This window comes from Athene noctua, chromosome 3, assembly GCF_965140245.1.
Source record: "Athene noctua chromosome 3, bAthNoc1.hap1.1, whole genome shotgun sequence".
Classification (NCBI taxonomy): domain Eukaryota; kingdom Metazoa; phylum Chordata; class Aves; order Strigiformes; family Strigidae; genus Athene; species Athene noctua.
The window spans coordinates 46575424-46588617 of record NC_134039.1 but is presented as its reverse complement, the minus strand read 5'-3'; the positions used below and the strand labels follow the sequence as shown (position 1 = coordinate 46588617).

The following is a 13194-nucleotide window of genomic DNA, read 5'->3' as shown; positions in this document are numbered from 1 at the left end:
GTGGCATCAGCTGTAATAATCCAGGTGATAGTGCTATAATTTGAGTATACACAAGAATGAACAAGGGGCCTTTTCAGTCTGCTGAAAAAAAGATCAAAGTTTGCTTGTAAAGGAAGAAATCTGTTTCAGGCATTTAAAGATCATCAAATCCACTTGCTATTTTGCCGTTCTCTTCACACCATAACCATCCATTCCATTCTTAAACAACTGATCTGTATTATATCATCAAAACGGTTCTACAAATCAAAATTAAATAAATTTGTTCTGAAGCTTGATAAAACCAAAGGGCATCAGGGCTGCTTTCTGCTGATATTTGCATAAACCTGAATTAGAAACATTTCCAGTGATACCAGTTTGGAATATTAGGTAGAAATAAAAGTTTAGAGCAAGCCAGCTGTCTCTGCAGTGCAGCAGCTGGGCTGCAGGAGAGGAGGAGGTAATGATATTAATGTGATCTGGCACTGACATGTCAATATCTTCCAGTGCAATTTGAAGCAATTGCATCACATCTAATTGACAGTCTGCTGTCTTACTACATTTTGTATTAAATCTTCCTGCACGATACTACATTTACTTCAACAGTGATTGTGGATGTTTTCCCTAAATGCCTGACTTGTTAGTGTGCACTAAAATTATTTACTTTCTTTAGTTCCTGCAAATTTAACCTGTTAACTTGTATTTCCAGCTAAAGAACTTTATAAAGAGTTATGAAGGGGGAGCTGCTGCCTCTTTCTCTCGTGCCGTGGAAACAGTGGAAGCCAATGTGCAGTGGCAAAGGCTTTATAAGGAAGAACTATTCCAGTGGCTAAGAAAATCCTTGACACACTAATCTGTCTTTCCAGCCAACGATTTAATATGAAGCTCTGCAAGAGGAAGTGGAGACATTTTAGAAATGTTCAACATTAAAATCATGAAGACAAGATCAGATTGCAGGGATAAGGTTTTTTCTTTTTTTTTTTTAAATTGTGGACTTATTTTTTTTTACACTGAGCTCTTGTGAAATTGTCAAGAAGCTTTTCAGAAGATCATGAATGCTTGTTTTCATTCCAGTCCTCAGTGTACACAACCAAACGTGATATTAAGTGGTGCATGTAAATGTTGAAGAAAAACAAACAAAAAAACCTTCAAAGACTGTTTTGTGCATGCTTGTACCGTCCCTGCCTGTATTCTAGCATGCTTATGTATAACAGCCACATTTTGTATGTGAGTTCCGGTTACATCAGATGGGCATTATACAAAGCACAAAGACTATCTATGACAATCAGTGTTGCAATGAACAAAAGGAGAACAAGGAAAAGGAAATGCAGAAGGCTTCCAGCTTGGGGCAGTATGAGATGCAAAATCAACTTTCTCTCTAGCTGCCAATTAGTCTACCACTCAGATTGTCTCTTAATGATTACAAAGATGCCAGCTCATTTTTTGAGTTGCCAGTTCTATCTTCAGTCTCCATATTCCCATATTTAAATAAGTGGAATATATAGAGAGGAGAAAGAGAAAGGCGGAGGGGTGGGGGTGGGGGGGGAGAAAATGAGAAGAACATCACCCATGCATTATAATCATATAGATTTATTCATTACTGATCAGTGGAACAGTGTAGTTTTAGCTGTGAACGTATGCAGTGTTGAAGGGGAAGTTTACACTGATTTCACAGAATCCATGAACCACCTCTTCTCGGCTCTTTTACAAGGCAGTGATACTCACCACAGGTGAACCAACCTGTGCAGTAGTAAGTTATACAGCTGATAGTGCACAAGTATTATAAATAAACATAAGATTCAAATGGAAATTAGCAAAAAGGCAGAATATCTTGCATGCCAAGACATGAAATTACCTAAGAGGGCTGTCTTGCACGTGGTAGACCAGTCTCTGTAGATATTTTTTTGCAATAGACATGTCAAATTCTCTATGTGGGCAATACTTTTGCAAATACAGGATGTACCATTTATGCCAATTTAGAAAACTGAAATATGGAGAAAGGGGAGGGAGTGTTTATCTGTACTGGCTAATACTAAGAGCACTGTTTTCTTTCTGTTTCTTTGTAATTCATGTAGACTGTTGTAGATAAGTGATGCTTTTCTTGATCATAGGTTTGTTTCTTTTTTCTCAATCCTTAATCTGAAAAATCAGTGACACAGTGGAACTGCTGCTTGTACAATGGCTGTCTGCACCATTGGTGCTAAGTGTTGAGGTTAAAACTGATGGAGGCCAAATACTCTCTCATGTCTACATGTGGAGAAAAAAACCCACAAAACCATAGAGAGTTTTCAGGAGACAGATTGTAGCAGCTTCAGAGGGGGAATGTAGATGTATGACAGTGGTTTTTTATCCCATCCCAGCCTATCACAACTATCTTACCACATCATGGCCATGTGCACTGGGAACATGTGGCCAGCCAAAGCCATTTTATCTGGTTGTTTCCTTCACAAGGTATGGAAGTTACCAACATGCTTTATGGTTGCAGTTGCTTTTCCTCAGTAAGCTGTAAATTGAAATGTTGGTGCAAAAAGAACCGAGCACAAGCATCTTCAGATATTATCAGAGTTCTGTGGAGACAGTATTGTTTTTTGGACTCTTATTCCCATGCTAACCTGCTCCTCAAGAACTGATAGACACATCCCATAACTAAGCTGTTGTACCCATCCTGAGCCTGTCATTTGTGTCTTTTTCTGTGCAGAGGGTGCTGTTTGTGGATTGGGTGCATGAAATCCTTGTGTGGGCATTTTCTTCACTGTTCGATGCTGTGTAGTAATGTATGTTAGCTTGACCACATGTAACCATAAGAAGAGGGAACCATGTGCTCTTGTACTGTTAACTATTTGCCTTATAGAAAGCCCTAAACCTTTCTGCTGTGTTGCAAAGCTAGGGAGCCTAATGCCCAGAGATATTATCATGTCCCAGTTGAGGGAAATCCTCCTCCTCTTATGTATTTCATCTACCTCACAGAGGTGTTGTGAGGCTTGACTAAAGTTAGCAAAGCACTTGAATATCCTCTGATGAAATGCATTTAAAGGTGTTAAGTATTATTGATGTGGTTGACCAAATTCAACCTCAATACCAGTATGTAGCGTCACATTTTTAATTTCTACTGAACAAAATGACATACAGATTTATTGTAATAAAAAAGCAAACCAAATATTATTTAATATAACCTCTACCCTGTAATGAAGGCCAAAATTATGATATCCAAAGAGTGTGCAGAAAACTAAGCCTTCAAATGTGAATTGCTTTGAGGATTTAATAGAAAAGAAGCATGCATAATGGTCTGCCCCTCTGCAATTTTGTTAAAGATTGTCTTTGATGACTTTTCTTTTTCAACACCACAGATTAAACCACATACCTCCAGGATGCGCACAGAAGTTTCTGGTCTTTCCGTTGATAAAGGGCAGGCTAACAATATGTTCCAAAGTCAAAGGTTTATTTCAGCCTATGTATTCTGCACAGTGCACAGAAATTTCCACTGTTGCTCATTTGAATTGAAGTTCTTGCATTTAACTGGTGTTGGATGTAAGTTAATAATTTAGTGGCCTTGAGCAACTAGTCTACTACAGATATCAAGCACTAAATGTATCTATTACATATACTTGTTGATGTATTGCTTATAATCGTCGTTTTCTGATAATGTTGATATTACTGCTACAGCTAAGGTTGAGCTGGCCTTTCCATGATAATTCCCTATTATTTTATTTTCTATATTTTGTATTTTGCTGTTTCACACTGAATAAGGTTTAAATTTAAATTGATTAAATCCAACAAGACTATAGCTGTTTCTACAATATTCAATGCCCCCGCATTTAATTATATGTCTTTAGAAACTTCTTTTAATAAGAAGTTCCACACAGCTGTATGTTAAGGAATAGTTGATACCTCATGGAAAACTCTAATACAGTCTGCTTAGAAAAATCTATTTATCTTATTGATTTTCTTTCTCCTTTACCAGTCCTTTTCTTCCTTTGTCCTTATCTAAAGATGGGCCCCATTTTTGTAATTTGGATTGTGATTAGGAAGCCAAATAGCCCCAACTTTTCAGCATTTTCAAGTCTGAGATTTCATTTTGTTCTTTCTAGTGAGAGGAGATGCTGCAAAATGTGGATCCAGCATGGATGTGGACCTCACCTAGGTCCTGGGCGTAATTTTATAGAGATTTAATGAGGCCTCTATCTCTAATCAGCTTTTGTATGACTCAGGATCCTTTGCAGTTATTAATTGATATGGCTTACTAAATCACATAGGAAGACATGTGAATAGACATGATTTTATGCCAGCATAACAATATACCTGTTGTATTTTTATAACATTGTCCACTACAAAAATCTCAGCCTATTACTTTGTAGCTGATGGAATTATTCATGTATCCACTGCTAATAGCTGTTAAAATTACAGTAGCTACTAATCGTGACTATGGCAGAACAATGTGAAAAATTCTTCTGAAATAAAATGTCACTTCTGCTATTACTGGGAGTACTTGGACATTGATTTTGATGAAAAAAACTTCATGTGTCCTTAAGTACATCTAAATTTGTGACCTTTCATGATCTTTTCAGTGAATATAGCAAGAATTCCAATACTGTATTGGAAACTGAAGATGAGTATTGTGTAGCTTTTGGATTGTTCTGGATATTTCACTGAGCTTTGAGTGTCAGAGGAAATATCTCCATTGATGCAGAACGGTGCTTTCACAGCAAAGGTCCTGAACCATACAATTAAACCCGTAGTAGTAAAAAAATTAAAAAATTATATATATGTATATATTAATGTGAAAAATCCTCTGTAGAGATAATTTTTTCATACAATGTCGGTAAGTCTGATTATTTGGATGAAATGAAGCCAGTATTTGCAAATGAGTGTGACTTTGTTTAGATACCTACATAATAAGATTTTGATTTTTCACATGATTATAGCCAATACTGAAGTAAATGAAAATAGACTTTTAATCAAATGTGCAACTTTCTCTTTGAGGAAAAGGGATGTGATTTTGAAACCTGTTTATGTATATATCATCTTACCACCACTCCTGTTATGAGTACTCACCATATGAGGCTGCCTGTCCTAAGCAGGGCTTATAGACACAGTGTCAGTATGAGCATGGAGGAGTAAAAGAACCATCCTGCTTCTGAGCAGCCTGAATAGAGGCGGTTTGCCCACCACTGCCGTCAGCCCACCCGGGTCAGGAAGGCAGTTGGGAACCACTGAAGTGCAGAGAGGCTTCACCCAAGTTTCTCTCAGCTAGGCAGGAGGGTCAGAATGCCCCTCTGCTGGTTATGGGTTGTGGGTGATCTTCAGAGATTAGTGTCATTGACTTGTGCTAGCAGGAAACAAAGGTCCAGCTAGTCAGCCCGTATTGCCCAGAGAAACCTAAATCCCTGAGCTCTGGTCAACCCAACTGGAAAACGTTCACCAAAATGCTTGTAAAGGTCTAGAATATTATAATGTCCATTCTTCAGAAGTCATTTCAAACAGTCAAATATTTTGAATTTTCAAGTATGCGTAAGAACACAATTTTTTACTTTATCATATTTTTCTTAATCTTTAAAAATGGGCCATGAGTTTCTTGGGCCTTTTTCTAACAAATGTTTTGGAACGATGTCACAGCAAATTATTTGTGGTAATAATAGTAGTAATAGTAGTTGCTGTACTAATGCCATCAAAAAATGCAGATGCCTGTGCAAACCTGTATGGCATTAGTGACTGTGCAGTTCCTGTTTTACATATAAAATTGTAAAAAACTGGCCACTTTGTTTCTCATATGACTGTGGATGCTTCTACTTGTCTTAAAACCAATATGGATACCCAGTGAAACCACTCTGCCTTGAGCAAGGAGTCCATGCTGGCATGAGTAATGTAGTTTTCAATGAGAGGGAAGGGGACAAAGGGACTGCTGTGTGTAAGGATTTTTTACCAAAGTAAGGCCACATGCCCTAGTTGGAGCAGAATTTTAAAATCAAGTGTACTTTGAAGAAGCTGGTTATACTTAGTTCCATCTTGTGTCTATGCTGACAGTGGAGGGTAGCTTTATTTCAGAATACCCCTACATGGTAGCACAGTTGAGGTTGGATTTTATAAAAGACATGGAACTGGTTTCATTGAGATGTGTTTAAGGAGAACCACCAACATGAGCAAGTGCTGTGGGTCAGTCCCAGTGTCTTTTCTCAGAAAAAAAATGCATTTATATTTGGCTGATCTGTAACTAGTGAAATAAGTGTGACAGGGCCAAAAAGTATTTCTGAATGCTTTGCTTATTTTACGTGCATCATTTCCTAACAATATCAAAGCGATGTTGGTAGAGAACATAGAGGTGAGCAGCATTGTGAGAGCAGAGGGGACTGTGCTGCAGCAGGCAGTAATGAGCCAGGAGGCTTTAGCCAGAGTGCCCTGACACTTCTTGGACATCATCGCTTGGATTTGCCTGATATGGATAGCCTTATTACAACGGATGAGGCCAAGAGCCAAGATACAGTCTCAGTTCTCTGCGATACATTTCAGTCCACTTAATATGTTCTTTTCTGTATTTTCAAAATAACCTGTAGCCAAACTGAGGACACACGTGTGGCTGCAAATGCTCTGTTGGTGCACAGTGAGGTAGATCCGTTGAAGTGACTGATATGAATTGCAGCTGAGGATCTAACCCATTGCTTTCAAAAGAGCTCCCTGAGGTGATGGCTGGGCTGCTGTACAGCATGTTTTGCATATTGTATCTATGTTTCAGTAGCACATATTGATGACAAATGTTTTTTGTTTTCCTTTTGCTTTTTGTTAGAATAATACTTCGCAATCGTTTCCACGTGATAAAGCTCTATAATATGTTTGGAGAACTGCAGAAAACTTTACTGTGAAGGGTGTGGCTACTACCCTCTCTTTTTCCTGCAAACAGTAGATTTCAGCAGAGATGGACTTCCCTGGACTTAGAGACGCTGTGAAAAAAAAATGTTCTGACAGTTTCTAATGAAAACATCATTGTAATTACTGTATAACTACCCTGTACAAAGGCAGCTTTGTTATATGTGTAAATGTAATTTTGCTATGTTGGTTTTATGTTTGAGGGACAATAGGCTTTGATGTGGGTGAGACGTATAGCCTTATAAAAACAGAGATTGTAGCTCCCTGTCTGATGTTTTACTGAAAGGTGTTTAGTTGCTCTATTTTTGCAGAAGATAAACATAAACCAGTTCCCTGAAAACTAATGATCTATTCCACTACACACAGGTCAATGACATAAATGGATCATACTATTGAAAATAAAGGCTTGATAAGAAGTTACATTATTTTCCCAAGATACTCCACATGTAAGATCTTTTGACACCTTAAGAAGAAAGAAGTCCTGCAACTATTAATGCTGATTATAATGGATGAGTCCCTCTATTAAGTCTGTCTCAGCCTTAGATTAATTCTGAATACTGTAATTAAAGGAACATATTTTTCCATCACTTCTCAGATCTGTACTCTTTGGAATTGAGTTCTTTGTCAAGTAAGAGGTGGAGCTGGGTCAGTTTAGATACAGTTCCCCAATGGTTTCACACAAGCGTTTGCAAGATCAGAATGCCATTTTCATTTAAAGGAAGTCTAGATCATTTCATAATGTCACAGTTCTCTATGTAGCATATATACATGCATGTATAGCTTCTAATTCTGGACAACTTTGCTTTGACGAAGATTTCATTGGTTGTTTGTATTTACAGATCTTACTCAAAAGTTTCAACACAGCAAAGCAGTTGGACATAGGCAGGATGTGAGGCTGTGTTGACCATGACTCAGCCACATACATAGGTATGGAGGCAGCCCCACTGGCTTCGGTGGCATTAATGAAGTGCCTCAAATTATGTATCAACTCACGCATCAGGCTGAAACAGTCTTTCTGGAAAGTGGTTTAGGTTGAAACCTGTTTCTGCACAGGTTTCAGGTGCAGGATATGGTGATGTGTTTTTGCTGAATTGAAAATCACAACTTTGTATAGAGCCAACTGTTTTCTCTTTTTTATAGAAAAGCATATATTTTACATATAGAGGGGAGATACTGATTTTCAGTATATCTAAAAATGCCAAGTTTAACAACTTTTTTCATTTATTGTTTGAAACATCCTAGGATTTGAGAATATAAGCAGAATTATTCTTAGAATGTTAATTAATGAATATAGATCTAATCAGCAGTTTAAATCATTAGCCAAATAAAATCCAGTAATTTCTGTTACAGTTTACCGTAAAAGTGTTTTTCTATGATATGCCTTTAAAAATGACTCCATAAATATGAGACCACAGTGTGTTCAACATAACATAAAATTTTTATTCTACTCTATTATTCTACTCTAACTAAATGGATTTTTTTTTTTTAAATGAGAAACTTTATCTTCTGTATTTTAAGCAGAACAAATTTGAATTTTGTCTCTGATAATAAAATTTTGTATAGTAATGTGTAATTCATCACTGTCTTAATTTTCTGACGTGGAGACATGGCTAAGATAAATAATACCCAGCCTTTTGATTATGTTCCCATTTCAGTTGAGATAACAGTTTAATAATGCTGAATAGATGCATTGAGGTTTTGCAATGAAAAACATGCAAGAAAGAGTATTTTTTGACGTGAGGAATTTTTCAAAACATTAGAATGCTGGGACTGGGAGAAAGCAGAGATCCACAGAAAATATAAAATTTGGTCTTGGAAGTACTCTTAAGCACTAAGACTAACAGGACTGAGACTGGAATAGAGAGCAAAGTCTGTCTTTTGTGCTTTTCTAATTAAGTAAATTGAATAAGCAAAAAGATACTTTCATTGGTAAACGTGATTCCAACTGGAATGCAGTTCAAATGGCTTTTTAATAAGGGCCCTTGAATTCAGGCTATTATTTTCCTTTTTTTGAAGAACAGTTTTCAGTAACAATGAAATGTGAAATATGTGCAATTATTTACCCATTGGGTACAATCATGTTCCCACTGAAGTCAGTTGGAGCTTTGACACTGACATCACTGAGAGTAAAAGCCAACCCTGTATTTTTCAAAATATACCTTTCAATGCCAGAATGTCTTTTTTCTTTAACAATAAAGATGCTTTGTTCTGTACTGCACATCTTAGTCTGCTGAAAAGCTGAAGGGAATTTTTAAGGTCCTGATTTTGCAAAGCACAACAGTCAGCATTGATGCTTTGAGCACAGGTAAGCAGAGCTGGGGCCTAAATGAGTATGTTTATAGTATCCTACCATTACACCCTTCACTGTATCATACTAGGGCTAGCGTTCTGACTATTCTGTATGCCTATGTCAGCAGAGTATGGAGACATACCCTTCATATCTTTTTCCCGAGTTCAGGTCTGGAGCAGGAGTTCAGGAGGCCTGAGGATGTGGCTTGGGGGCTGGTAGAGAGCTTTCATGTTAAGAAGGGATACTGGTATTTAGGAAGAGCTATAAAAGCTAGGATGTACTGCTCCCAAAAGGAGCCTTGTCCCTCCCCCTTTTTGTGACATATACCTCTCCAGGAGTGCTGAAATAGCTGAGATGACTTGCACAGCCACCCTGGAAGCATCCCTGGAAGATGAGGTGGAACATGAAGAGGGAGAAATGAAATCCCAGTGCCAGCACATCTCCTAATGAAACATCAAAAAGAACATGCTTGTTTCTTCCCCAATGTGGCCACTGCAATCAGCATCACTTCAGTCAGTGGTTGAGCTGCTTTAAAGTTGAACATTTTCATACAAGACCAAATGAAGAGCTGCTTATTTGCTCTTGGTTCAGTGTCTTCAATAAGAGCAGAACTTTAAAGGCACACATTTGCTTTGAAAGCTCTGCAGCTGAGCTGGAGGGAGTAGGAGGGAGAAAAGTTAGAGCCTTTGGTTTGTAAATTGACTTAGGAATATTTGCTGTCTTAATAGCAGAAAATCAGCTTTTGCTGACTAATTCCCTGCTTCCTCCTATTCCTAGCAAAAATTATCTAGCTCCCTTTAAGCTGCACCTTCAGCAGAGAAGCCACTGTGCAGAGTTGCACTGCTATCAGAGGCATTCTGACTTCGACATACTGCAAGGACTAAGGCCTTGGGAGTGGAGAGAAACAATTCAGTGAGCTAGTAATAATTCTGTCTCTTCTGAGAATCAAGAACATAAACCCCATATTAGAGAAACAGTATTGAGAATGATGTATTTTGATGGCTGAGGCTGTATTATGGATGAGATGGGAAAATGAGCACAAAGATAGTTGTCAGAAAAGTGTAATGAAGGTAAGGCTGTAATGATGTGAAATGAAGATGTGCTTGGGAAATTAAAACCTCATTATGTTGAAACTTAGTCTTTGAGTTAGCAGCCACATCTACTGTGGCCAAAATCTAATTAAACAGAAATTGCTGAGTGGTTAAGGAGGCACCCTATGAGTGCTGCTGTTTGCATCTATTGGCTGATGTTGAGCTATAGAAACTCCTCTGTGCTCATTCTAGCCCATACTGTCCTGTGTATGCCAGTTTGTCCTAAGTCAACCCATTAGAATTTGGACTAATGGTGGAAGGCTGAATGAGACCTGCATCAGCAGGACCATGGTGAGACTTGATCCTCAGGTACACTTCCCACGCATCACCTCTTCTCCTTTCTTTCACAATCCTACTGCTGTTCTCAGGCCACAGCAACTGTAGGAACAGCAGGTAGAGCCTAGGTATATTTTGTTTGCTTTTGCCTTCGTATAACCTTGCCTCTCAGCAGTAGAGGGCTGCAAATGAAGAAAGCAGGGCAGAAGTACCTAAGTGACCTTGATTTTCCATGGTGCTACCCATCCTGCCCCCGACCCACCAAAGGGCCTTGCTATCTGCTAAGCTACTAGGGCCTGAGCAGCAGCATTAGGGCTCGAGCCCTAGTATAGCACTTTAATTCTGCAGTTTATTGAACATGGTGTCAATTACTCGTTTTACTGCTACAGCATTACTTTTAGCAAACATATTTTTGCTTCTTGAACTTACTCAGGAATCACTTTTGTCTGTTACACTTACCATAATTTTTGACCTGCTCATTGCAGAAAGTTAAGAAAAAGAGGAGGAAGAGGGGGCGGATAATAAGATGCCATTACATGACATGTCTATTACAGTAATTCATTTCATGTGGCACAGAACTGTTGCCAGTGATAAATGCATGTTCCTGGTACAATTATGAGATGTACCTTGAACTTTTCAACAATAAAACTGTCAAAAGGTTGCAATAAGCATAAGTACATATGTGAATCTGTCCCTTTAAAAGATGAAATAGCTCACAAATACGATTATAATAAATGGTATTATTTTCAGAGATGCACTTTTAGTGCATTGACTATAGTTAATACCAAAAGTGTCTATTGTTTCTGCTCTATGATCATGGATGTAAGCCATTTTTTCCCATTCCACTCAGTTGCTTAGCTGATTGACACATTTCAAATACTTTTCTATGGAGGTTATAGTAATGATGTCAGAGTAGAAGTCTTAGCACAAAATCAGCATGTATTTCCATATGTACAAGTGGAAATCAGAGCAGTTCTACCCCTTTCAAAATGCCTATGAGATTTGGGGTCGTTAATATCAAAAGCAGGTTAACCCAAGCAGGTAAGTAACCCCAAGGCAGATAAATTGCCCCAAAGGAGAACTCAGCAGCTTGAAAAGCAGAGGCACTTTGGGAAGGGGGAAGGAGGTCTTTAATGTTTTCTGAGGATTTGTGCAGCTGTAAAGGACAAGCAGAGGAAAACCCCAATTAAAGGAGCTGAAGCAAACGAACAAAAACACAAGACACATGCAAGAACTGAGGCTATGGCTCTGAGAAAAGCTTACAGAGGAGGAGCTTTGAGCTAAATTCTGAATTAGAAGACTGAAAAAAATACAGAGGGTTATTTCACATCACAGTTTAATGCCAAGCAGTTACAATAATCTCCAGTGGAGCCAGTGTTATAGGAGAGAGCTCAAGTTTTTATGTTAAAAAGTCTTCACTGGTCAATATAACATTAATGAAACACATGCATTTTAAAACATTCCTTCTGTAGTTATCAATGACTGTAAGACAAGTTATTTGTGTTTAAGATAAACATTGTGTGATGTTTATCACTAAATGTGGTGGATCTGAGAAGTAATAAAAGATGTAGACTTCCTTAGTGCCATATTGTGACTGGTCTAGGCTGATGGGTTAGGATTTCGCTTGGTGTGCTATGCAACTGCGGATTTTTCCCTTTAATTTTAAAACAGTGCAAGCCATAAGCTATACTATGTATACAGAGTGCTTGTACTGTATTAAAATATATGAACTGCTTAGGGGATCTGTTGCTTAAACTAAGATTAGTTCACAGAATTCAGTAGCAGATAAACGGTTGACTCAGGATTTTTTTTTTTTTGGTTCTGTTTAAATCTCCTTATCACTGAAGGTATTCTTCAGTAACTCATAGTTCAACCTGGGAAAAGTAGTCAGCTTAATAAAAAACTAAGGAGAAAATATCAGAATCATGGTTCATAAAAACTGTCTCTGCATTTGTCTTTACATAATTCATTCTTCTGTGACCTTGTCCAATACCAGAATTTCAAAGGCTTGTATGGGGTTTGCATTTTACTATTTTTCTGTGCACACTAAATTAAAATGGGCAAATATTTAATTGATATAGCTGCATGGAATTTCTATAGAGGTTAAGTACTCAAAATTATGCATATAATAAATGGAAAAATTAAGGTCATAGGTTTAAAATTAGGTGTGCTTTGTAATAGGGCATAAAATGGTGCTACACATTTTAAGTGTCTTAAGTGATTTGTTTAGGTTATAAAAGGATAGAAGTCTAACTGCTTCCTTCCTGCATATGTTAAACTTGCCCCTTCTGCTAACCACATACAAACTTGACAGTGCATAAAGGTACAAGTCTTACTGTGCTACATATAAAAAACTGAATGATGGGATTTACTAAAGCCAAGGGATTAAGGGAAATGTGTGATGAGAATTGACTTTGCAAACTTCAGCAAGTTAAGACCAGGCAAATATAGACAAGTGGACAAACTCAAATAAACAGAGTTGTCTCAGCTGGGCAAGATCAAGTTTGTTTTCCCAATAAGTAAGAATACTCACTTTCTCTACATTGTGCTAGCAACTTCTAATTTGTATCAGAGTTGGTGACAGAATTGTATCCACTGATGTGAAGGCACAGCAGAACTGGGACTTCCATGTGTCCTGGTTCAATTAATGTACTATCCAGTCCTATTTTAGAAGAGCTAGAGGGATCTGAACTGCTGAGACAA

The 13194-nt window shown here is 37.8% G+C and overlaps 1 protein-coding gene across 1 annotated transcript in view; it reads left to right on the top strand.

The window, feature by feature from the left end:
* The window catches only part of TRHDE (thyrotropin releasing hormone degrading enzyme), a 221298-nt gene extending 212974 nt beyond the window's left edge, over positions 1–8324 (top strand). The window contains exon 19 of the mRNA XM_074902853.1: positions 686–8324. Coding sequence (XP_074758954.1) covers positions 686–829 — 144 coding nt within the window. The 3' untranslated portion in view covers positions 830–8324. The remainder of the gene's footprint in view (positions 1–685) is intronic.
* Positions 8325–13194: the final 4870 nt, after the last annotated feature.